Source organism: Centropristis striata, chromosome 11, assembly GCF_030273125.1.
Source record: "Centropristis striata isolate RG_2023a ecotype Rhode Island chromosome 11, C.striata_1.0, whole genome shotgun sequence".
Lineage (NCBI taxonomy): Eukaryota > Metazoa > Chordata > Actinopteri > Perciformes > Serranidae > Centropristis > Centropristis striata.
In genome coordinates, this window is record NC_081527.1 from 62466 (window position 1) to 87500 (window position 25035).

Here is a 25035-nt window from a genome sequence, read left to right on the forward strand (position 1 = left end):
AGTACTTTTACTGCAGTAAGAATCTTCTTCCACCACTGAAAATTGTACTTAAGTAAACTACTTGACTAAATGTTCTTGGTTACATTCCACCACTTTTGTATTTGTAGTTGTTGAATTCAATTTCAAAAACAGGAAAGAAAGGTCGACCTTTGGAAAATTTGGCTTTATGTTTGTGGAATTTCACCATTAGAATAATCAAATTAATGAAGTGTTGAATTTTCCTATCTATGTAGGTTGAAATGTGAAAATGACATTCAACAAAAAAGTGCCTGATTGTTTCCACTTCAGCCTTAAAAATACACAATTAACATCAATATTGAGACATTTTGACAGACATTTGTTAGTGGGGTGAATGTCATGTATAATTTCATCATGAACTTCTTTAATTTTATTGGAGATAGCAAATTCGTTTCCAATCTTTCTTTTCTTCTTTCTTTTTTTCTCCCAACGTGACAGAACATCCTGCGCTTTTATTTTGTGAGGAAGCGTCCTTCCGGTGTGTGTGTGTGTGGCTCCGGCAGCTTTACGCAGCAGCAGCTCTTTGTATGAGTGGCACCTCTGGAGCGGCAGAGCGCGGCACAGCAGCGGAGCAAACACCAGAAACACGGTCCCAACCAGGGACAGACAGGGTCCAGCACGTCCCCCTGTCCGAACCGAACCTCCTCTTGATCCACTCCACGGCAAAAGAGGCAAAGCGACGCGTTTCAAAGCGCACCAGCTCCGTTTGGCTCCTGGAGTGGGAACTTTACGGCTCCTCGGAGTCACAGCAGCAGCTCCTGGAGCATGAAGCCGGTTAGAGAGCAGAGCATCCATCCAGAAGCCCTCTGACTCCGTCCACACGCTTCTTTTAGCCTGATTCCTGTAAAACCTGCATTTGTTCTCTTGTTTTATCGGACTGTGGGGTTTCTCTGGTTGGTTGCGCCAAAAAACGCGTAAAACTTTGTTGAAATAGCATCAGAGATTATTGGATATTGCCAGAGATAAGAGAAGGATTGGAAGTGGAGACAGAGAGGTGGATGTATCTCCAGCCATGGATGTAACAGTTTACCCGCCTCCTCCTCAGCCTCTGGCCGCCTCAGAGCACCCCAGGCTGGGCCAGCTCTCCTACCCGGACCCGGCCTTTGGGACCAGCAAGGTAAGACCAGAGCACATTGTTCCAGTCTGGAGGGATCCAAGGCACCTTTAGTGAATACCTTCTCTACCTCCTCCCTCTGTCTTCATCTTCATCTCCTCTTCTTCATTAACTGCTCATTAATCGCTTTATTAGGCTCCACTTATTATTGGAGGTAACTCCATTCATTTATTTTGATCACTGGATGAAACTCAGGCTGTTTGTTGTCAGCCACCTTTAATTAAAACTCCACCGCTGCTAATTGAAATGTAATTAAGTTTAAATATGCCCCCACATCACCAGTACAAACAGAAGAGTTATGGAAAGAATGAAACATGTAGCCAGTAATACTGACATAACAATCCATTTTATCTGGTTAATAATAGTGACATACACACTGATAAAAAGGTCTAAAACCAGATCAAACAGTAAATCTAAAGGTCTAAAACCAGATAAACAGTAAATCTAAAGGTCTAAAACCAGATAAACAGTAAAATTTATTAAATTAAGATTATTAAATCTAGAAATAAGCATGTTGAACACTTAAAATAATAAATTAACTCTTTAAACCAGATAAATGATCTAACACTTCTAAATCTAAAGCATTTTTTTTTATCTTGGTGAGAACCAAATAATCATCAGGTCACTCTGCTCGGGCCAGTTCATCACTGCTGGCAGCTTTACTTTATCTGGTTTTAAGAGTTCATTTATTATTTTAAGTGTTCAACATGCTTATTTCTAGATTTAATAATCTTAATTTAATAAATCTTGTCAAGGTAAATTATCTGTCCATGCAGAGATCATTTCCCTCAGATTTACTGTTTATCTGGTTTTTAAACACCTTTTTATCAGTGCAGGAGTTGATAGCAGTGGCTCTCCTCTCTGTGTCGTGAAGTTAATTGGAGTCTGGGAAGCTCTGTTGTCTTTCTCCGTCCACAGTGAGGTCAAAGGTCAGGGTCAGATCCACAGAAACAGAAACCTGGAGCTCGTAGGGATCCAGTCTCAGCAGGAAGACGATTGGTTGGATGCTTGGGTTGTGAAATGATATGAAATCGATAAAGGACAATCAATCTGTCTGTCTGAGTCTCTGTAGAGTCCAAAGGGACGTTTCTGTCAGGAGGAGGTGTCTCACCGTGATTATTGGACAGTGATGAATTGGTTCATTATTTAACGAGGTTCTGCTGATGAGCGCAGCTATTAGAGTAAATGACAGATTATTAACCACTCTTCAGTCTCAGCTCAACAACATGGAACACACTCGTCTTGTTGTTTGGCTGCATTTGAATTTTCCCCCACATTATTTAAAATAGATATACAGTCATAGCTCATAAGAGTTTAATTATAGAGCTGATATCTAGACATTTAACATGGTTTTATTGATGATGATTTTGGTCATTATCAATAAAACCATGTTAAATGTCTAGATATCAGCTCTATAATTAAACTCTTATCAGATATTTTTGTTGTTATCATTATATTTGTCCAAACAAATGAACCTTTAGACATTAAAATGAACAAGTAACTAAAGAAAACAAGGAGGTCTAATGATTTCTTCCATGACTGTATTTAAAAAATATGTTAAAAAAAATAGTTTTGAAATCACTCCAGTTCAGTAGTTTTATCAGCCAACGTCAGGCTGCTCCAAATTAATCTTCAAATATATATTTTAATTTGCTTTATTAACGTGAATATATTTGTGTTTTTCTAGAGCATATAAAGGATCAGAATACTGAGCAGGGAGGGATTCAGCATCATGTCATAATATCCAGTAAAAAAGCTCTCCATCCATGCTCTTATTTTATATCATTTTATTATTTTATTGTATATCATTTTGGCACCGTGGGAGCCAAATTGAGCCGATTGTTACTAATGTTTTAACTTTAATGACTGATGGGATTATTCACATTTATCAACTGTTCCCTCATCACTGACTGACAGGCTGCTGGCTCTAAACCTTGCAGTTACTAAATGAACTTCACTTACCAGCTGCACAGTGAGGAAAAGGTTCAGAGGCAATACACAAATATACTGAATCACCTTTCTTCTAATAGATATCACAACAATCCTTCATTTTGTGATAAAAGCACCACATTTGGCAGATGTGTTGATAATTATATTGGGAACAAAACTGGATATTGGGACATCACAAATTCAGACCCCAGTTGCCGTGGCAACCATTTTTAAAAATGGCTACCAGCAGTTGGTTAAACTTCCCTTTCCCATTGGACCCAATGGACATAATCTAGATCCTAGAACCCCGAGAACCAAATAAAACACTCACTCACACTTTTACTTACTTTTACAGACTTTTACAGAGTAATAGGTCATCTCATTATGTTATAATGTTATTATATATTGCAGGTGTAACATAGGAACGCCAAGGTGTTTATTTATTATTGTAACATGCAGAGGCAATCTCAACATTTTGTTGCATTTTCTTTAATTTTTTTATTGTTTTACATTGTCATAAACTATATTTTCACTTGAACTTTTATGTAATTAATATTTGTGGTGTTGTAAACATGTGAACAGCAGCTTGGAGGCCCAGCTTCTCTCTACTTGTAACAGCTAGCCGCCATTTTCCAAAATGGTCATTAGATTGCAAATCTGCGATGGCCCAATATCCAGTCTTTTTCTAAATATATTAAGCTATATATGTACCAAATTTGGTGCTTTTATCACAAAATAAACGTTAGCTATGCCGTCCCACTATAACACATTAACAATAAACTGGTGCCAAATATTGATATCAATACATTTTAATATTAGAGGTAGGGAAAAAGCTGATACAGCAGAGTATTGTGATATTTTGAGTGGCAATATTATATTGATTCATGGCCGCCAAGTATCGATATTTAGCGTTTTCAGAGGTTGTGATACAGCAAAACGCTGTAGATCCTGGTATCATATGAAACTAGAAGATTTAATGAATGGACAGGCTCCATGTTCGTCAGGATATCGTGTCAGGAGGTTGTTGAAATAATGCTGCAAAGTTTGGTTTCATTCCAAAAAACTTGAGAGCAGTGAAGCTTCTTGTTTGTGAAAGTTTGCTGCAGTTGTTGTCGTGTTTAAATGAACAAGGCACCGTTTTTTACTTCTCTGTAAACTTAATTAACACCAAGTGAAAACTTTGTGGGACACGTCATTTAACCCATTTAAGGCGGGAAAGCATTATCACATTTCTACCATTAAAACCGGGGCGCTGTTGTGTTATTCTACCATTAAAGCGGAAATCGGATACGTGGTTTTGTAGTATTAGTTTTTCCACCTATTTTCCGTCTCTTGGCCAATGAAATGCATCAGAATACATGTGGGAGTGTCGCAATGCATCATGGGACTTTTCCAGAACTTTGAATCATGGTCGAAGACGAATTTTGAATTTCATTTCTATCTGCTACAGAAGCTGAAAAAGCTATTATTTAGTAGGAAGCATTGACACTTCTGTTGAATTTACATATAAACTTCTTCAGGTTTTAGGGGCTGATTTTAAAATCACCAATCAGAGGTTTTACAGGCATTTTTTCCAGGCGTTTTAGGCCTGAAAGGGTTAAAGACTCTTAACATCATGTGTTAAATGTTGTGTGAGCTCAGTCATACGCTGCTGCTGCTGCTGCTGCACTGTTTCTGTTTCAGAGAGAGAGAGAAGATAGATGCTGTAGAGAGAGAGAGAGAGAGAGGTTGGTGGTTGGGGGTAGGGACTGAAGAGAAGAGAAGAGAAGAGAAGAGAAGAGGGCTGTTGGGGGTAGGGATGTTGTAGATGAGAGAGAGAGGCAGAGAGAGAGAGAGAGAGAGTGGTGGGGGTGGGGCCACTAAGGTTTGTACTATATTTCTCTCTGTGTCTTTTGATTCACGGCTGTGTGTCGGCCTGATAGAAGAGATCATATTACTGAGAGAGAGAGAGAGAGAGGGAGAGAGAGGGAGAGAGAGAGAGAGAGAATATAAAAATGAGAGAAAAAAGAAAGAGGCACAGCAGAGAAAAAGGGGGAGAAGACAGGAAGTAGGAAGCACAGAAGGTTCAAAATGAGAAAAAAAATGAGAGAGGCAGAGAGAGAGAGAGAGAGAGAGAGGGAGAGAGAGAGAGAGAGAGAGAGACTACAGATGTGTTAGTGTAAAGACGTATTACCAGTGGTGGGCCACATTTTCCAGTTCAGTTATATAGACATGAGTCAAGGCTGCATTTGACAACATGGTGTGCTCTTCATTAATAATAATAATAATAATAATAATTATTATTATTATTATTATTATTATTATTATTATTATTATTAACTGATTGGGAACTATAGCCGTATTTCCACTAGGGGGGAATGTCTCAGGCCACGCCCTCTCTAAAGTCTCAGGCCACGCCCTCTCTAAAGTCTCAGGCCACGCCCTCTCTAAAGTCTCAGGCCACGCCCTCTCTAACGTCTCAGGCCACGCCCTCTCTAAAGTCTCAGGCCACGCCCTCTCTAAAGTATCAGGCCACGCCCTCTCTAAAGTCTCAGGCCACGCCCTCTCTAAAGTCTCAGGCCACGCCCTCTCTAAAGTCTCAGGCCACGCCCTCTCTAAAGTCTCAGGCCACGCCCTCTCTAAAGTCTCTCACTCTGTGTGTCTCCACTACCAGTTAGCCTCCAGAGGGATTTAGAGACTCTGGAGGTGACGTTTGGTTTTCACCGTCGCTAACTGCCGCTAACAGAGGCTCTTCTTAACGAGCCTCCTTCTCTTGAAGAAAAGCCTCCAGCCCCGCTGCCCACAAAATGACCAAAAAAGACACAAAATAACTAAAAAAAGACACAAAATAACTAAAAAAGACGCAACAAAAGGAGTCGCTTTCTTGAAAAATAGTTGCTGGGGAAGTCTGAAAAGTCGCTAAATTTAGCAACAAAGTCGCTAAGTTGGGAAAACTGCTTTGCCGGCTTTTACAAATGGCGTGTGTTGCTCAAAACGTCTAAAATCCAATAATTTGATTTTAAAGTGTTGCCTTAAAATGTCTAAAATATTCTTAAAATCTCATAAAATGTCTTAAATATGATTTTGAAAGGTCTTAAAAATGTATGAACATTACTTTTATTTTAAATATATGCAAAAACTTCAGTCTCACTTTTAAATGTTTGGATTTTTCAGAACTACAAAACAGAACTAAGTAGCTGTGCAGCAATTAAACAGTCAGAATTTAAAGTTCTCAACAAATATTAGTTGCCAACAGAGAGGCTTCTGGTGTTTTTATTTCGTAGGGTTTTATTGATTATGGTCTGAAATAAACCTTAAAAAGTCTTAGATTTGACTTGCTGAGACTTTATGTAAGTCACATGAATCACGTTTTTGAACGTTTTTTACGTAACTTGCGGCAGTCACGTGACCCTTCTAACTACTTCATTTCTGGCATTTTCGAACATTTATTTACTGTTTAAACTGTCTTTGATTAATTATTCCCATCCCTAGCTCTCACCTTCACTAAATGTAACCTTCACGTACCACATAAAAACTTTCACTATACTGTTTGGTATCCATTTTTTCTTCAACTATATGATCTGACAATAATATTCTCACTTTAACCTACTTGATCAACATATTGAGCCCAAAAATCATGAAATCCGAGTTGAAAAATTATACTATTTACTACAATAAGAACCACAAATATGCTTAATGAACTGTTTTGGAACTTGAAAATGTAAACATAGGATACTAATATGAACATATAAAAAGGTAAAAATTTAAATATAATAAAACTATATACAAAAAAACATAAAACACCATAAAATCATGTATATTTATAGGCGTTTTTTTTTTCCTTGTCAGCTGCAAAACAAACTGTGTGAAATGACACAGAGAGCTACACCAACACTCAAATATTACTATCAAATTAAAACTATCATATCTTTGGTTTTACATGACCTAAGAATGTCAAACAACAACTGTGAGAAAGTTTCAAGGCTGAACTTTGGAGTGGAGTTGATAGCAGCGCTCCATGAGACTTTGTTTTTTCTGATCATAGACCTCAGAGGGTTAAATTACTGACAATAATACACTGCCGACATCTCTGAGCAAATAATACATGTCAAGATGCTTTTAATGTAAACTTTTCTGTGGTTATAGTTATAGTTATAGCTATACGTAGTGTGTAAGTGCTCTACATTTGTAAGATGATGATAGATTTGATAGATTTGGCTGTGGAGGTTTTAGGGTTAGACTTTTTTCTGGTGTTTATTGGAGACTTTTTCTGGTGTTATTGGAGACTTTCTGGTGTTATTGGAGACTTTTTCTGGTTTTATTGGAGACTTTTTCTGGTGTTATTGGAGACTTTTTTTCTGGTGTTTATTGTAGACCTTTTCTGGTGTTATTGGAGAGTTTTTCTGGTGTTATTGGAGAGTTTTTCTGGTGTTATTGAAGACTTTTTCTGGTGTTATTGGAGACTTTTTCTGGTGTTTACTGGAGACTTTTTCTGGTGTTATTGGAGACTTTTTCTGGTGTTATTGGAGACTTTTTCTGGTGTTATTGAAGACTTTTTCTGGTGTTATTGGAGACTTTTTCTGGTGTTATTGGAGAGTTTTTCTGGTGTTATTGGAGAGTTTTTCTGGTGTTTTTGGAGACTTTTTCTGGTGTTATTGGAGACTTTTTTTCTGGTGTTATTGGAGACTCTTTCTGGTGTAATTGGAGACTTTTTTCTGGTGTTATTGGAGACTTTTTCTGGTGTTATTGGAGACTTTTCCTGGTGTTATTGGAGACTTTTTCTGGTGTTTTTGGAGACTTTTTCTGGTGTTATTGGAGACTTTTTCTGGTGTTATTGGAGACTTTTTCTGGTGTTGTTTGAGATAACACGAAACAAGTTTCATATTCAACTCTAGTCCTAGTCTGAAGATGGTGGCAAACATGATGGGTTTGAATAACAAATCCGTGTAAATATACAAATTATTATCACTGTTCTTCTGTTCAAGCAGTTGGTTATAAAGATAATTCATTCAGTATATATGAATCTTTCTCAGGGCTCTTTTAACATATATGTAATGGTAAAATATGTCATAAATGTCTGGTTGGATGAAGAGAAGCGAGTGAGCCACGCTGAGCTCTGATTGGATGACAGGGCTGTTAATGAGCCTTCATACATGCAAACAGGAGCAGAAGTCAATTATTTATATTATTATTTATTTATTATTTATTTAACCAGGACGTGTCTGAGCAATAATCAATTATTAAATTAATCGTCAACTATTTTGATAATCCAATAATTGTTTTTTTAAAGACAATAACTCCAAATTATCTGATTTCAGCTTCTTCAATGTGAATATTTCTGGTTTCTTTGTTCCTTTATGACAATAAACTGAATATCTCTTTGGTTTGTGGACAAAACAAGAGATTTGAGGACAAAATCTTGTGGTTTGGAAACACTCATTGATATTTTTATACATTTTGGGTGTTTTTGTGACATTTTTTGGTCATTTTGTGTCTTTTTTTTAGACATTTTTTGACTTTTTTAGTCATTTTTTGTCTTTGTGTGTCCTGGGGTGGAGAGAGAGAGAGAGAGAGAGAGAGAGAGAGAGAGAGAGAGAGAGAGAGAGAGAGAGACTAATGTAAACATGCTGATTGTGAAAGCTGGGTGTGAGGTATTTCTAAAGCAAATAGAGGGAAGAGAGAGAGAGCAGGGAGGAACAGAGTAAAGAACAGGGGAGTAGAGAAGAAGATGTGGACAGATATCAGAGAAACACGCTCATATTAATAAAAAAAGGAGATAGAATGAGAAGGATAATACCATATGGTCCTATGAGAACGTTCGAAAATAATCTCTCACACGTCATGTTTCACAGCAGTCGCCTGAAATAATTCACTGTTTTCAGTCGTTTTTAACAACTCTCATAGCTGAAGAGATGCTGGGTTCAGCAGTTTTCAGCTGCGTCCATTAAAAACCCTCAAAACGTCTAAATTCAATTATTTGATTTTAAAATGTCTTAAATATGATTTTGAAAGGTCTTACAAATGTATGAGCGTTCCTTTTTTTTTAAACAAATGCAAAAACTTCAGTCTCACTTTTAAATGTTTTCAGGACGCTAGTTGGGGGGGGGGGGGGGGGGTTTACATCGTTAATCCTTTCTGAGGTGTCGTCGGCCTAATTTAACGAAACACCGATGAGGGAAGCTGTCCAATGACGTGCTGCGTAGCGCTGGTGGCTAGGAGAGGTAGCTGCTGATTGGTTCATCTGAGGAGTGACATATGACGGCGCAGCCTGATGTCTCCTATAATATATATATATCAAGCTACTATCCACAGTTTTTGGTTCCAAACTAGTCGTGTCAATCTTTGTTGTGCCGTAGCAATCACATGACACGCTCGACTCGTTTTACAGAAGGCTCAGGTCAGTCTTTACCTGTAAGCCCCGCCCCAGCCCACCGCCCACCTGTAAGCCCCGCCCCCAGCCCACCATCCACCTGTAAGCCCCGCCCCCAGCCCAACATCCACCTGTAAGCCCCACCCCCAGCCCTCCATCCACCTGTTTATGTAATAGTAAGCTGCTCTATGCTGTCAGTCGGCTGTTTGAACTTACTGTAAATGAATAATAATGAATAAATAAATAAACTTACTGTAAATGACGATCACTGGCAGGTCGCCATGGCAATAAAAGGATGATCCACTTTAAAAAAATGCTGCCTACATAAAACCCTCCTGGCAATACTAACATTTCTATATTGTGTCAGTCAGGATTACCATTAATTACAAAGGATTCATCAGTGTATTTAAAAAGGCTCTTCTGTATTTAACACATTCAGCTTCCTCTCATATATCACTTTATTATGTTCATTCAGTCTCACTCTGCAAAAAGGTCTAAACCCAGATCAAACAGTAAATCTAAAGGTCTAAAACCAGATCAAACAGTAAATCTAAAGGTCTAAAACCAGATCAAACAGTAAATCTGAGGGAAATGATCTTGCTGCATGGACAGATAATTTACCTTGACAAGATTTATTACATTAAGATTATTAAATCTAGACTAACACTTCTAAATCTAAAGTTTTTTTATCTTGGTAAGAACCAAATAATCATCAGGTCACTCTGCTCGGGCCAGTTCATCACTGCTGGCAGCTTTACTTTATCTGGTTTTAAGAGTTCATTTATTATTTTAAGTGTTCAACATGCTTATTTCTAGATTTAATAATCTTAATTTAATAAATCTTATCAAGGTAAATTATCTGTCCATGCAGCAAGATCATGTCCCTCAGATTTACTGTTTTATCTGTTTTTTTATTTATTTTATTTTTTTACGTTATTTTAAAAGATCTCCAGTCTTATGCTTTGGCCCCTTCCAGTGTTTTTCTGTATCATTGTCCCTCCTCCGGTTCTCGTAGCAGCCAAAGTGTCGGCATCTCGTCTAATTATCTATCAGAAGACAACCAGTCAATCTGTCCGTCCGTCTGTCCCTGTTGGCTGTTGTTCCAGCGACCCCCCCCCCCATTAACCATTGGGTGTCTGTGGTTGCCGTTGCTCGTGTTTCGGTGTGTTTCGGTGTGTGTGGAAGCGTTTCAGCTGGTTGAATCACAGGACGGAGCGATGAGGGACTCTGGTTGGTGCCAAACGGAGCAGATGGGCGGAGATAGAGCGCCGTCAGGAGAGACTAATTATCAGGATTTAGCTTCCAAAACAAACATATTGCAATCAAATCACATACTGCAATCATTGCTGCATTGTTCTGTGTGTGTGTGTGTGTGTGTCTGTGTGTGTGTGTGTGTGTGTGTGTGTGTGTGTGTGTGTGACAATAACTTGGATCAGTTAATTGGGTGGTGGTAGAGATTGGATCGGTTCCTGAGGAATTGTTCAGGAGTTACTGCGGCCCATTTTTTTCTTTCAGAAGCTTTTGTTGACGATCATACAGTGATAATTACTGCCGATAGATTAAAATAAATAAATCACGTTGGTAACTGGTGTCTGTTGTGACCCTGTTTTCTTTGTCTTATTTTCTTGTGGTTTTATAAACTTGACTTGACTCGATGCCAAACAAAGCTTTCTGCTCATCTGTGATGTATCTTGTGTTCAGTGTATACAGACGGGTTTAAACCAACCCTAACCCTGAAAAAAGACAAGAAACCAAATCAAATCAAAACCTGCTGTAAGCTGATGGATCCTAACCCTAACCCTAACCTGATGGATCCTAACCCTAACCTGATGGATCCTAACCCTAACCCTAACCTGATGGATCCTAACCCTAACCCTAACCTGATGGACCCTAACCCTAACCTGATGGATCCTAACCCTAACCTGATGGATCCTAACCCTAACCTGATGGATCCTAACCCTAACCTGATGGATCCTAACCCTAACCCTAACCTGATGGATCCTAACCCTAACCTGATGGATCCTAACCCTAACCCTAACCTGATGGATCCTAACCCTAACCTGATGGATCCTAACCCTAACCCTAACCCTAACCTGATGGATCCTAACCCTAACCCTAACCTGATGGATCCTAACCCTAACCCTAACCTGATGGATCCTAACCCTAACCCTAACCTGATGGATCCTAACCCTAACCCTAACCCTCCAGCCTGATTGGTCCATCAGGCTGAAGACAAGAGGTTTAAGTCGCTCTTCACCTCTGATGACCTCCATCTGATCATGAACATAAATTAGTGCTGTAGAGTAGAGCTGCACGATTATGGCCAAAATGATAACCACGATTAATTTGATCAATATTGTAATCACAATTATTAATCATGATTATTCATCATGTTAGGGAAAACATCTGTATTTTTATTGCACTACTTTTAAACAAACAATAGAAACAGTTTTTAGTGTCTGGTGCTTGTTGTAAACAAACAGAGATCGCTAAGTGAACACCTCCTGCAGCAGCAGCACATACACACTGTACTGCTACAGAGCTAACTGTTAACCTGTTAACACATACACACTGTACTGCTACAGAGCTAACTGTTAGCCTGTTAGCACATACACACTGTACTGCTACAGAGCTAACTGTTAGCCTGTTAGCACATACACACTGTACTGCTACAGAGCTAACTGTTAGCCTGTTAGCACATACACACTGTACTGCTACAGAGCTAACTGTTAGCCTGTTAGCACATACACACTGTACTGCTACAGAGCTAACTGTTAGCCTGTTAGCACATACACACTGTACTGCTACAGAGCTAACTGTTAGCCTGTTAGCAATTAGCAGACTGGACGCTGAGGGGTTAACATCCCAACCATCCTAACCCTAACCCTAACCCAACCTAAACCAACCTAAACTAACCCTAACCAACCCTAACCAACCTAATCTAACCTAAACTAACCCTAACCAACCTAAACCAACCTAAACCAACCTAAACCAACCCTAACCAACCTAAACCAACCTAACCCAACCTAAACCAACCTAAACTAACCCTAACCAACCCTAACCAACCTAATCTAACCTAAACTAACCCTAACCAACCTAAACCAACCTAAACCAACCTAAACCAACCCTAACCAACCTAAACCAACCTAAACCAACCCTAACCAACTTAAACTAACCCAAACCAACCTAAACCAACCTAAACCAACCTAAACCAACCTAAACCAACCCAAACCAACATAAACCAACCTAAACTAACCCTAACCAACTTAAACCAACCCAAACCAACCCAAACCAACCCAAACCAACCCAAACCAACCCAAACCAACCTAAACCAACCCTAACCAACCTAAACTAACCCTAACCAACCTAAACCAACCCAAACCAACCTAAACCAACCTAAACCAACACTAACCAACTTAAATTAACCCTAACCAACCTAAACCAACCCAAACTAACATAAACCAACCCAAACCAACCTAAACCAACCCTAATCAACCTAAACCAACCCTAACCAACCTTAACTATAACACACTGACCGGTAGTCACATAGTAAAAATTAACCTTTTCATTGTTCTTCGTCTCTCACTTAAAAATGGCGGTGCATAATAAATAATAGTCACTTCTGTAATTAATAATTCACTTCTGTTGTGGCTTTTTTCTGCATTGTTGTTGTTGTTTTATTTTGCTTTTCATTTATTTGTAGTAATGGTGGTCCCGGCCACCGTAGTTATACAGAATTCTCCTCTCCAAAACAAACAAACAAACAAACAAACAAACAAACAAACACACTGATTAAAACCAGTACAAATGCCAGATAAAGTAGCAAAACACATTTAAATCAGTGATTCTGTCCTGTTTGTTTGCTCACTCAGCTTTTTATTCTAATAACTCTGGATTCACATGTTCAATGACCAGAATCCTCCAAAATATTAAATAATACTCTTTAACCTTTTTAGATATTTCAATGTGGAAATGTTACATATTACACTTTAAAATAAAAGCTCTGTGGAAGCATTCAGATAATTATTATATCGACTTATATTCAGCCAATAAAACTTGGTTTATGTTGTTGTCACGGTGATCAGACACACACACACGCACACACACACACACACACACACACACAAACACACACCCATTTGTCTCTGTCCCACTGTACAGACTTGATTTATGTCCTGATGCAGTTCAGAGTAAAACTGAAATCCATCCAGTAGTTTCACCCTCGGCTGATAAAAATGTGCTATATTCTGATTTTTGTTCATATTTTTTGTTTAAAATGTAAGCATTTTGCAAAATGGTGAATATTGCGAGACATTATATTGGGATTTAAATGTTTAACTGCATTTTGTGTCCTTAAAATTAAATCCAATCAAGAATAGTTTTGTCCAGTCAGAGAAAATCCTCAGTGTCTTCATGTGACTTCAGTCTTTTTATTGTCCTCAATGAGAGTCAAAGCCTCAGACTGACAACAAAGTATCCAGTCAAACTGATATTAAACATGTTGGACAACAACAACTGCAGCATTTTATCAAACTTTCCTCAACTTTAAGCTTCACTGCTCTCAATATTTTGGAACAAAAAATCCAAACTTTGCAGCGTTATTTCTATATCTGAGATCTTCTAGTTTCCTATGATACCAGTATCTCCAGTATATTCATATGAGTGGAAAGCTAAATATTGATACTTCAATCCATCAATCGATATAATATCGCCACGCAAAATATGGCGATACTCTGCTGTCTGGATTCTTTCTCTCTAATATTTAATCAGATTCATCATTTAAAGATCTTGTTCCAACAGTGAGTCTTTTTCTTTTTTATCAGTCTGCAGTGTCAAAATGATTTTACTTCAAAGGGAAAAGAGAAGTGAAGTCCTTTACTTTTTATTATCACTCCTCTGAATAAATACTTCCAGTTTAATTTCACAGGATATGAGCTGCTTTTAGGTGTTCTTCACTACTTCCTTTTCTATCCTTTTATTATTTCATTATATTTAATTTCTTCCTCCTCTCTCTCTGTTTCTCCGTTTCTCTCTCTTTTCCTTTGTCCTTGTCTGTCATCCTAATAGTCTCTCTCCCTTTCCTCCCCCTTTACTCCGACCCTGACCCACTTAGCTGCTGCTTGTTATTCAAACCACACACACACACACACACACACACACACACAGACACACACACACACACACACACACACACACTCACACACACACACTCACACTCACACTCACACACACACACACACACACACACACACTCACACACACACACACACACACACACACACAGTGAGAAAGATGAGAGAGAGAAAAAACCTTCTATCCTCTTCTCACTGTACACACACACACACACACACACACACACACACACACACACACACTCACACACACACTGGAAAAGTAATTGAGAAGCAGCAAATTCTCTGAATTTTTGTGTCTTTGGATTAAATGATTATTTTTAAACATAAATAAATGTCCATAATGTGTCATGAAGCCAGTCTAATTGTGTCTGTGAAGATTATAAGGACATCCTTCATTAAACTAAAAATATTTCACTTTATATGAATGAACAATATCGCCATAATGAGGCGCAATTCATTGTTTTGTGCTAAAATAATGTTTTCTATATTTTTAAACATATTTAGACACACAGATTTAGTGTTTTATCTGGTTTTAGACCTTTTTATCTCTGGTCTGTTAAAGATCTGCTGCAGGTTAATGAGAGAAACAAATTTAACTTCTTCTCTCGGAAAGGAAGGATGAAGATCAGGCAGAGAGGTGAACATCTTCTCCTCTTCCTCCTCTTATATTATATTATATTATATTACATTATATTATATTATATTATATTATATTATATTATATGTTGTATATATATATATGAATGTTCCATGAGATAAATAATGTCTTAACAGAGACACAAACCTTATTTTGAGCCTAACAACGAAGATAAAACAGCCGACTGAGTAAAGTAAGTTAATCAGCCGACCAACATTATTAATAAGTAATAATGAACATTTATTAATATGATTTGTCAGATTGCAGCAATGAGCTAATGAGAGGAAAACAAAGAAATATCTCAGGAGATTTGAAATCGAAAGCGAGAGAAACTAAAACCTAGACTTGAAGTTGGCAAAATATAAAGATGTTAAGGTGGCAGGACGTTTTAATACCGTTTATTATTATTTATTAATTCATTTTAACAGAAATAACTGCTCACGTATATATATTAAAAGTGTCTGTGCCACTAGTGGAAACAACATGGAGTCATATTTTACTGTCATGTTTACAAATGTTTTCCAAGTTCTTATTCCAAGACTAAAATCAATCAATAGCTTTAATATTTAATATTTTAATATCATAACGCTGAAAAGTTGAAATGACTCCTTGGCACAATTAATAATAATAACTGTTAATTATATAAGCTGCAGCGTGTGTGTGTGTGTGTGTGTGTGTGTGTGTGTGTGTTTCTGTGTGTGTGTGTGTGTGTGTTTCTCTGTGTGTGTGTGTGTGTGTGTGTGTGTGTGTGTGTGTGTGTGTGTGTGTGTTTTATCTCTGTTGACTCTGTAAACTTAAACCTCATTTGCATAAAACCCAACAGCTGGTGAACGGAGAGAGCAGTTACACCTGTCTGTCCACCTGTCTACCTGTCTTTGTGTGTGTGTGTGTGTGTGTGTGTGTGTGTGTGTGCTTTCCTTCTCCACACCTGTTCAAACATTCTTCTGAGTGTGTTTGTCCACCAAGACAATGATGATGAACCCATGAATTTTATTGTTTGTCTGCTATATATATATATATATATATATATATATATATATATATACATATATATATACATATATATATATGTATATATATATATATATATGGGTTCATGTTATTGATGCTTATATCAAGGTTATAATAGTTTTGGATTTTTCATTAGTTTTAGTTTTAGTTTCGTTGTGATTTTTTTATTTTTTTATTTATTTTTGTATTATAGCAAATTCACTCTAAAAACTTCATCAATGGTTATGCTAATTAATCAATAATTATGACTAAACTGTAACTTTTACAGCTTCCAGCAGAAATGGATTCAGCACAAAAAAACACTTGAGGAACAACCCAGAAACACTTTTAGAACTCCTCCCAGCTCCTGTTCTCAAGGCTTAACCAGATTGGTCCTGTCAGAGCGTTTTACACACATTTAGCAACAGAATATATAATAATATATAATATTAATATGTAATATAATAACTTTATCTCTGCTATATATTATAGATATGTATCCTAGTTGGAAGTGTAACAGTGTCCAGGACACTAACAGAGTTGTGTTTTAGTGTTAACGTTCTCCACCGTCGTCATGGAAACACGTCCAGCAGCTCCACATGTTTACACTTTATAGTTTAATACAGAGAAAAACATAAATATTTAAAAGTTAAAGTTGAAAGTTGAAACTTTGAAAGTTTGATCAGTTTCAGAGCCTGCGAGGTGTTTTATAGTCTGTTGTGACTGTTTTCTTTTCTTTTAGTCTTATATTTTATTTATTATTACATCGATTCATGGATTCATGATGTTTAGTGTTGTGACGGTGTCACTGTTATAAACATGATGCAGGTATGTTTATAACAGCTCACTGTTATAAACATACTGCAGGTATGTTTATAACAGCTCACTGTTATAAACATGCTGCAGCTATGAAACTATCAGATGTGATGAATCTGTGTCAGGCAACAAGCAGGAAACCAGCTGGTCACTAAGCTATCAGCTGATGGGGATCCTTAATAAATAAACTAATAAACAAATAAACACAGTCTCACGGAAGAAACCGTCACCAAATTAAACATCGAATTATCTCATTTGTTCTCCCCGAAACGATTTTACAAAAGAATGTCAACAGGAAGCATCTTTTGTCTTTTTAATGTCTTTATAGACGTTTAACTGCGATATCTTGTCTTCCTGTAATTAAAAGGTCTGAGCGCTCTGTTTTCATGCGCAGGCAGCACATGTGACAGAAAATAAGGTTCTTTGGGCTCAGAATGTATTAATTTATTAATATTATAATGTGAACTGATCATTAACGATACTGCAGAGTTGTGTCGTGGACATCACTAAGAAATAATTCTGCTTCTTTTTCGAGAAATATCGCAATTTCATTGGTTTGTTGCGTGAATTTAAACTACAGTTCCCATGAGTATCAGCGGCCGTTGCTATGGTGACGGCACCAGCTTTTAGGGAAAGTTGTTGGAATAAAGTTAGTTTTATTATGTTTCATGATATTTCATGGTGAAAGAGAAGGAACTTTATGTTTGTCATTTTCTACTGTAACTTGCAGTAGAAGGTTGACTTCTGAATACTTGACACCACAAATTAACTAATTAACTCATTCACTCATTAACTCATTAACTCATTAACTCATTAACTAATTAACTCATTAACTAGTCAGTTTTATACTTAAACTTGATGATTTATTATCAAGATTTTTCATATTGTTTTTAAACTGTCAGTTTTAAAGCATCTATAGTGAAAATGCTTTCCACATACCAACATGGTGAAACAGAGTTGTTGTTGTTGTTGTTGTTGTTGTTGTTGTTGTTGTTGTTGTTGTTAATGAGCCCCGCTGTTAATGTCTTGTTAACTTGTTTATGAACCAAGTTCCATTCAGTAATAACTCGTTTCTCTGTAAGTTTCCATATGTCCCACACCTTTGAACGCACCATAGCCGTTCCAACACTACTGAATGCACCATGCCTGTGTGTGAAGTGCCGTGCTGTGAATGTTAGTTTTCTCTCCATTCAGCGGAGGAGAGATTATTATTTACTCTTTCCCAACATTCACCTGTTCCTCCTGGTTCACTGAGTCACGGCTGACATCTAATTAAAATTAATAAAACACGTTAACGAGAGAATTTAACTACAGACCTAAAAATAACAATGACGTTGAATCTCTTCTGAAAATCAGTTTGAACAAAAAACATGAGAAACGTTGTGAGGATAGAATCTATTGTATCAGACTATCAGAGTTTAAACTGGGTGGTAATAATATTACATATATATTATATATATTAATATTTCCCTCTGATGTCCTGAAAGGTTACATTTACTCTTCAAATCAGTGTTTTTCTGAAAGGTTAAATATAGATTTATTAAAACTTTTAGATTTATTAAAACTTTTAGATTTATTAAAAAAAGCTCTCCAGGTCTCATGTTGGAGAAACGGACGAACCAGAGACAGACTGTTTGTTCTGCTGGCTGTTTTACTCCACCTCCTCTCTGGCTGGCTGTTTCTTTTACTGACTGTTTCTCTGGCCGGCTGTTTCTCTGGTTCGCTGTTTCTTTTACTGGCTGTTTCTCTGGTTGGCTGTTTCTTTTACTGACTGTTTCTCTGGCCGGCTGTTTCTCTGGTTGGCTGTTTCTTTTACTGGCTGTTTCTCTGGTTGACTGTTTCTCTGGTTGGCTGTTTCTTTTACTGACTGTTTCTCTGGTTGACTGTTTCTCTGGTTGGCTGTTTCTCTGGCCGACTGTTTCTTTTACCGACTGTTTCTCTGGTTGACTGTTTCTCTGGTTGGCTGTTTCTTTTACTGACTGTTTCTCTGGTTGACTGTTTCTTTTACTGGCTGTTTCTCTTGCTGACTGTTTCTTTTACTGACTTTCTTTTACTGACTGTTTCTCTGGCTGGCTGTTTCTCTGGCTGGCTGTTTCTCTGGCCGACTGTTTCTTTTACTGACTGTTTCTCTAGCTGGCTGTTTCTTTTACTGACTGTTTCTTTTACTGGCTGTTTCTCTGTCTGACTGTTTCTCTGGTTGGCTGTTTCTCTGGCTGACTGTTTCTCTTGCTGACTGTTTTGCTGTCTTTAAATTAGAGTTTGTTGACATTGTTGTTTTTTGTTGTTGCAGCTGGACGGAGACTCCATGTTCCTGAACCTACCAGAGACAGACTTCTCCTCCAATCAGGTTAGTTCACTGTGTGTGTGTGTGTGTGTGTGTGTGTGTGTGTGTGTGTGTGTGTATGTGTGTGTGCGTGTGTGTGTGTTTGTGTGTGTGTGTGTGTGTGTGTGTGTGTGTGTGACATAGTGAAACTTTCTCTCTTAGTTAATAACTAATAACTTGTGAAAGTGTTATTATTATTATTAGATCAGGTCTGTGTCTTATCAAGTGTAATCAATAACATATAAAACTATCCCAGTTAAACCAGTTAAACCAGTTAAACCAGTTAAACCAGTAACTGGTGCAGGTGTTGGAGGTTTACTACATCTAATCTAGAGACTCTAGCAGCAGATTTCCCCTAAAGACGCTCGTCTGAACGCCTAAACGTCGAAACGTCTAAACGTCTAAACGTCTAAACGTCTAAACGTCGAAACGTCGAAACGTCTAAACGCAGCGTTTTCTCTCCGGATCGCCTCTAAAGATGGAAGCAGCCTGTAATTCTCTCCTGTGATCTTATATTATATATAATCACATTATATAATATATAATCTCCTGTGATTATATATTATATATTTATATATATATTATATATAATCACAGGAGATTATATATTATATTATTTTACTGATTCCTGTCTGATGTTCTCACTGGTGTCTTTGAACTCACCACCTGAAGTTATTTCTCTCTCAACACTTATTTCCAGTTGCATCTAACCAACTTTTCCTCCACAAATCAATATAAATAATATATAATATATAATATTTCTATCAGCTTTCTCTGTTTTTAAGGAGAACCTCTGCACCGTGTGTGTGGAGTAAATGCAGATGTGGATTTAAAAGTGTTTCTTTTATTTGGGATGTTTGCATAGAATGATTATTATTAATCTCCAATAAGTTTTAATGTCTGTTATCATCTTCCATCAATGCTCAACAAAACTGTTAAATTTAGCACCAAATCAGAAAACGAATGGTATCAATTAAAAAACGCAGCTGAATCTTTAACATTTGGATGTTCACCTTCTATCTCCCCCTAAATAAAACCCTCCACAGCAGGGACAGAGGTTCATTAACTGATTATATTTCAAAGACATTTTAACATTTTTAGCTTTTAAAACCTTGAAAAATGACAATAATAAACTACTAAATCATATAATTCTTTTCTTCACTGAATCCTGACGTTTTATTTTATTGAGGCATGATGAATGTTTATAAGAAGATAAATTAGAGTTTTATTTTATTCTGACTTGATCAACAACCCTATCATTCATTACTATTTGTGTGTTTGTAAATGTATGAATATATTAATTTATTAAAGCTCTGATCCTGTCAGTCAGAAATAATCCCTCGGTTAATTCAGAGCTGAGTGTAAATACATCAAGAAGCTTTAGAGACGACGTTAAAAGGTAAACGTCATTTTACTCCTCAGAGTGTAAATCATTTAGTGATCACCTCCTGGTCGTCTCCTCTCTCCTCACAGCTAAACTCACCAACATTACCTCTTAGAACCAGATCAATGATCCAACACTTCTACATCTAAAGTTTAATTAATAATCATCAGGTCACTCTGCTCGGGCCAGTTCATCACTGCTGGCAGCTTTACTTTATTTATCATTTTTTGTCTTTTTTGGTCATTTTGTGACCAAAAGAAGTCGTAAAAAGACACAAAATGACCAAAAAAAGACACTCAAAGAAAAAAAAGACCCCAAAAAGACAAAAAGAACAAAAAAAGACAAAAAAAAAGACACAAAAAGACGTAGAATGACCAAAAAAGAAACAAAAGACGTAAAATGACCAAAACACACAAAAAAACACACAAAAGACTTAAAATCACCAAAAAAAGACACAAAAAAACAAACAAAAAAAATACACAAAACATTTTTTTTATCTTGGTAAGAACCAAATAATCATCAGGTCACTCTGCTCGGGCCAGTTCATCACTGCTGGCAGCTTTACTTTATCTGGTTTAAGAGTTAATTTATTATTTTAAGTGTTCAACATGCTTATTTCTAGATTTAATAATCTGAATTTAATAAATCTTGTCAAGGTAAATTATCTGTCCATGCAGCAAGATCATTTCCCTCAGATTTACTGTTTGATCTGGTTTTAGACCTTTAGATTTACTGTTTGATCTGGTTTTAGACCTTTAGATTTACTGTTTGATCTGGTTTTAGACCTTTAGATTTACTGTTTGATCTGGTTTTAGACCTTTAGATTTACTGTTTGATCTGGTTTTAGACCTTTAGATTTACTGTTTGATCTGGTTTTAGACCTATAGATTTACTGTTTGATCTGGTTTTAGACCTTTAGATTTACTGTTTGATCTGGTTTTTAGACCTTTAGATTTACTGTTTGATCTGGTTTTAGACCTTTAGATTTACTGTTTGATCTGGTTTTAGACCTTTAGATTTACTGTTTGATCTGGTTTTTAGACCTTTAGATTTACTGTTTGATCTGGTTTTAGACCTTTAGATTTACTGTTTGATCTGGTTTTAGACCTTTAGATTTACTGTTTGATCTGGTTTTAGACCTTTAGATTTACTGTTTGATCTGGTTTTAGACCTTTAGATTCACTGTTTGATCTGGTTTTAGACCTTTAGATTTACTGTTTGATCTGGTTTTAGACCTTTAGATTTACTGTTTGATCTGGTTTGAGACCTTTAGATTTACTGTTTGATCTGGTTTGAGACCTTTTTATCAGTGAGAGGCTGAAAACTCAAAGATAAAGTCAGAACTGAAGATGTGATCCAAGAAGAATTCCACAAGAAGAGAGGAAATAAAGCTGATATCTGTAAATCACAGAGGAACTTTAGGAACGTATTAATGTTCTTAGAGTGGCTGAGACGGAACAGGAAGTGAGTGAAATGGAAACGGTGGTGGAAGTTTCCAGAGACGGCTGGTGGGAGAGGTGGAGGTGTTGCTGATGTATGAACAGCTGTCGTGTTACGTCACCTCGCCGTATTAAAGATCAGCTGTTCTTAGATCGCCTAGCAACCGTCCTAGCAACCGTCCTGGAGGCCGACACTGTTTGTGCTTGACTGTGGGTGTGACTGTGTTTCCCAGAATTACCTCACCAGCCTCATTAACCCTTTAACCCCCGTTCTATCATCTAGTCATTGTAAAACACCACATTCTCTCACAATGGTAAAATATTATAAAATATTATTAGTATAGCAGCATTTCTCATTTTGTTAAAATGGAATTATTTGTGATCGGCATGATTTCCACATATTTATTCTATATAATTACCATATTTACTTGGAAATCATCTCAGAAAGTGACAAAAACTACAAACTTAATTATTTCAGCATATTTATGATGGAATAACATTAAATGTTTCTTATTTACAACAATGAATGATCAGAAGTTATGACTTCATAGCGTTATCGTTATTATATCATATCGTTCATTATAATGACATTAGCTTAACACCGCTAAGCTAACCATACACCGTTTGGTTGAGATAGATTTAAACAAAGTATTATACATTCATTACAGTTGAGGAATGATTTAACATGATTCTGTCCAGTAAAGTGTCTGATATGTTCCTTTCAAAATGTCACCAAAAACTCAATCAGGTGTATTTCAGTTAAACACTCCTTTCTTTGAGATGGTGACTCAAAATGTACAGGCAGTGAAAGGGTTAATAAGAAACACCAGCAGAGATACATTATTCATAGAGGACAATGTAGAGAATATTGTGGTGTATAGGAATCTATGATTTGATGTTTTATTCATAGTGTTGTGCTGCTATAAGAAGACGGGGGAGGGGGGCACAGCATACCAATTTATGGCTTTATTATTGAAGTAGCATGACGTCTTGTTGTGATGATGAATGTGACCAGTTAGAGTCCAGTGTGACCCTCAAACTTCACGTCTTTCTGTTAATATAATAGATAATATAGATCTAATAATAGATAATAATAATAATAATAATAATAATAGAGCAGCAGTGATGTTACTGATCTCACCCTGAAACAGGGAGATAAAGAGAACATCTGAACGTGTTTCAGTTTGTTGTTTAGAAATCTGAAAACATCATATACATTTTTTCAGAATACATGAACTGTATATGACCTATATTAATATGTCCAACTGCTTAGGAACTAAGTTGGAAATTAGGTAAACACATGGCCAAAATGAACATATCTATCTGATCAAATAATCATCTGGTGATATTCTCAAGAGCTTTAAATGATTCTTTGACCCTTTATATGGAAAATAAACGACCAAAACAAGACACAAAATGACCAAAAAAAGACACAAAATAACTAAAAAAAAGACACAAAATGACCAAAATTGTTCCACTAAACACACCAGACCCAAATCAAATGGAGTCCCACTAGAATAAAAAACAGGATCACACACAATCACAAGATCACATTTATGTTGGTTTTTCTTTGTTTCTTTTTGGTTCTAAATGTTGATCCAGTAAGTCAGAATAAAAAATAAATTATTATTATCAGGTCATATAGGTGAAAAATATACCAACATGGTATTTAACCATGTTTTAAGTGGTGAATACAGGCAGGATGGAAGGAGTCAGACATGGAGGAAATAGAACAGAAAGACTCCGTAGAGTTAAAGATGTAAACTTGGTGATGGAGAACATGTGGAACAGATTTGATGCTTTTATCCAACATGTCCACTTTATTCTGCCAAGCTGCCAGACTTTACCCTTCAACAACAAGCTGGCCCGTTCTCAGAAGTTCTCACATAAAAAGAAAAAGGAAGCCTTATTGTGAATGTAAAGCAGAAGAAATGAGACTAAAACTAAATTCACATTGAGCTCAAAGTGCAGCTGAGGAGACAGTCGCTGGTTTAGCAGGTTTTCGATGCTGAGAAAAAGTGAGGAGATCATCAAAGAAACTACATTTTATCCTTCTGGGAAACATGAACGTCTGAACTGAACTTTCATGGCGATCCATTCCTGTAGTTGTTGAAACATTACACTAAAAAAAATCAGCAGTCAGGGCGGCTTAGGAATAGGATTCTTCCTTCGGGAAAGATGAATGTCTCAACAAAATTTTCTTTCTAAAGGTAACGAGCAGGAAGCAGCACCTCTGAAGCTAACTACACTGTCAAAATGTCTGTAGATTTTAGGGTGAAAACTGTTAAACCATGACAGTAAAAGACGTAAAAAATGTTACCGTAAAAACAACAGTTGTTTTTTTTTACAGTGTAACAGAATGAGCAGAAGGCAGCACCAGTTTTAATGTTTCTGTCTCCAGGTTTTATTGTAGCGACAGAGATTTTTATGTCAAAGTGAGAGCAAATGTTCAGTCAAAGTCTAATCTGACATGTCAGAGTAGTTTTATTGAAACTATTTGTTCAAGTGAACATAAATACTGTATAACAACAGGAGAACATTTTAAAAATCAAAGCTCCATAAAGTGCACATTTAAATAAAAAAATATCTTAAATAGAAGCTGCAGCTTGCCTGGAAAAGAATCACAGTGCAGATTTGAACTATATTGATATATGTGATATGGTCTAATTCCATATCACATTTAAAAATATATCGATATATCTTTTATATTGATATATCGATATATCTTTCATATTGATATATCGCCCAGCTCTAATCTCAAGAACAAGTTATATCATGATATAGAATTCTGGTTATTTGGTCAATAAATTGCCTCTATGAAATAACTAATGTGTTTCCTCCAGCTTTGACCAACCTGCGAGGATCTAAATAACGTAAACCGTCAACAAGCCTTTTTATGTT

The 25035-nt window shown here is 36.7% G+C and overlaps 1 protein-coding gene across 1 annotated transcript in view; it reads left to right on the forward strand.

The window, feature by feature from the left end:
- The first annotated feature begins 581 nt into the window (after positions 1-581).
- Positions 582-25035, forward strand: part of tox (thymocyte selection-associated high mobility group box) — a 45923-nt gene continuing 21469 nt past the window's right edge. Inside the window, exons 1-2 of the mRNA XM_059344354.1 lie at positions 582-1135; positions 19279-19335. Coding sequence (XP_059200337.1) covers positions 1031-1135; positions 19279-19335 — 162 coding nt within the window. The 5' untranslated portion in view covers positions 582-1030. The remainder of the gene's footprint in view (positions 1136-19278; positions 19336-25035) is intronic.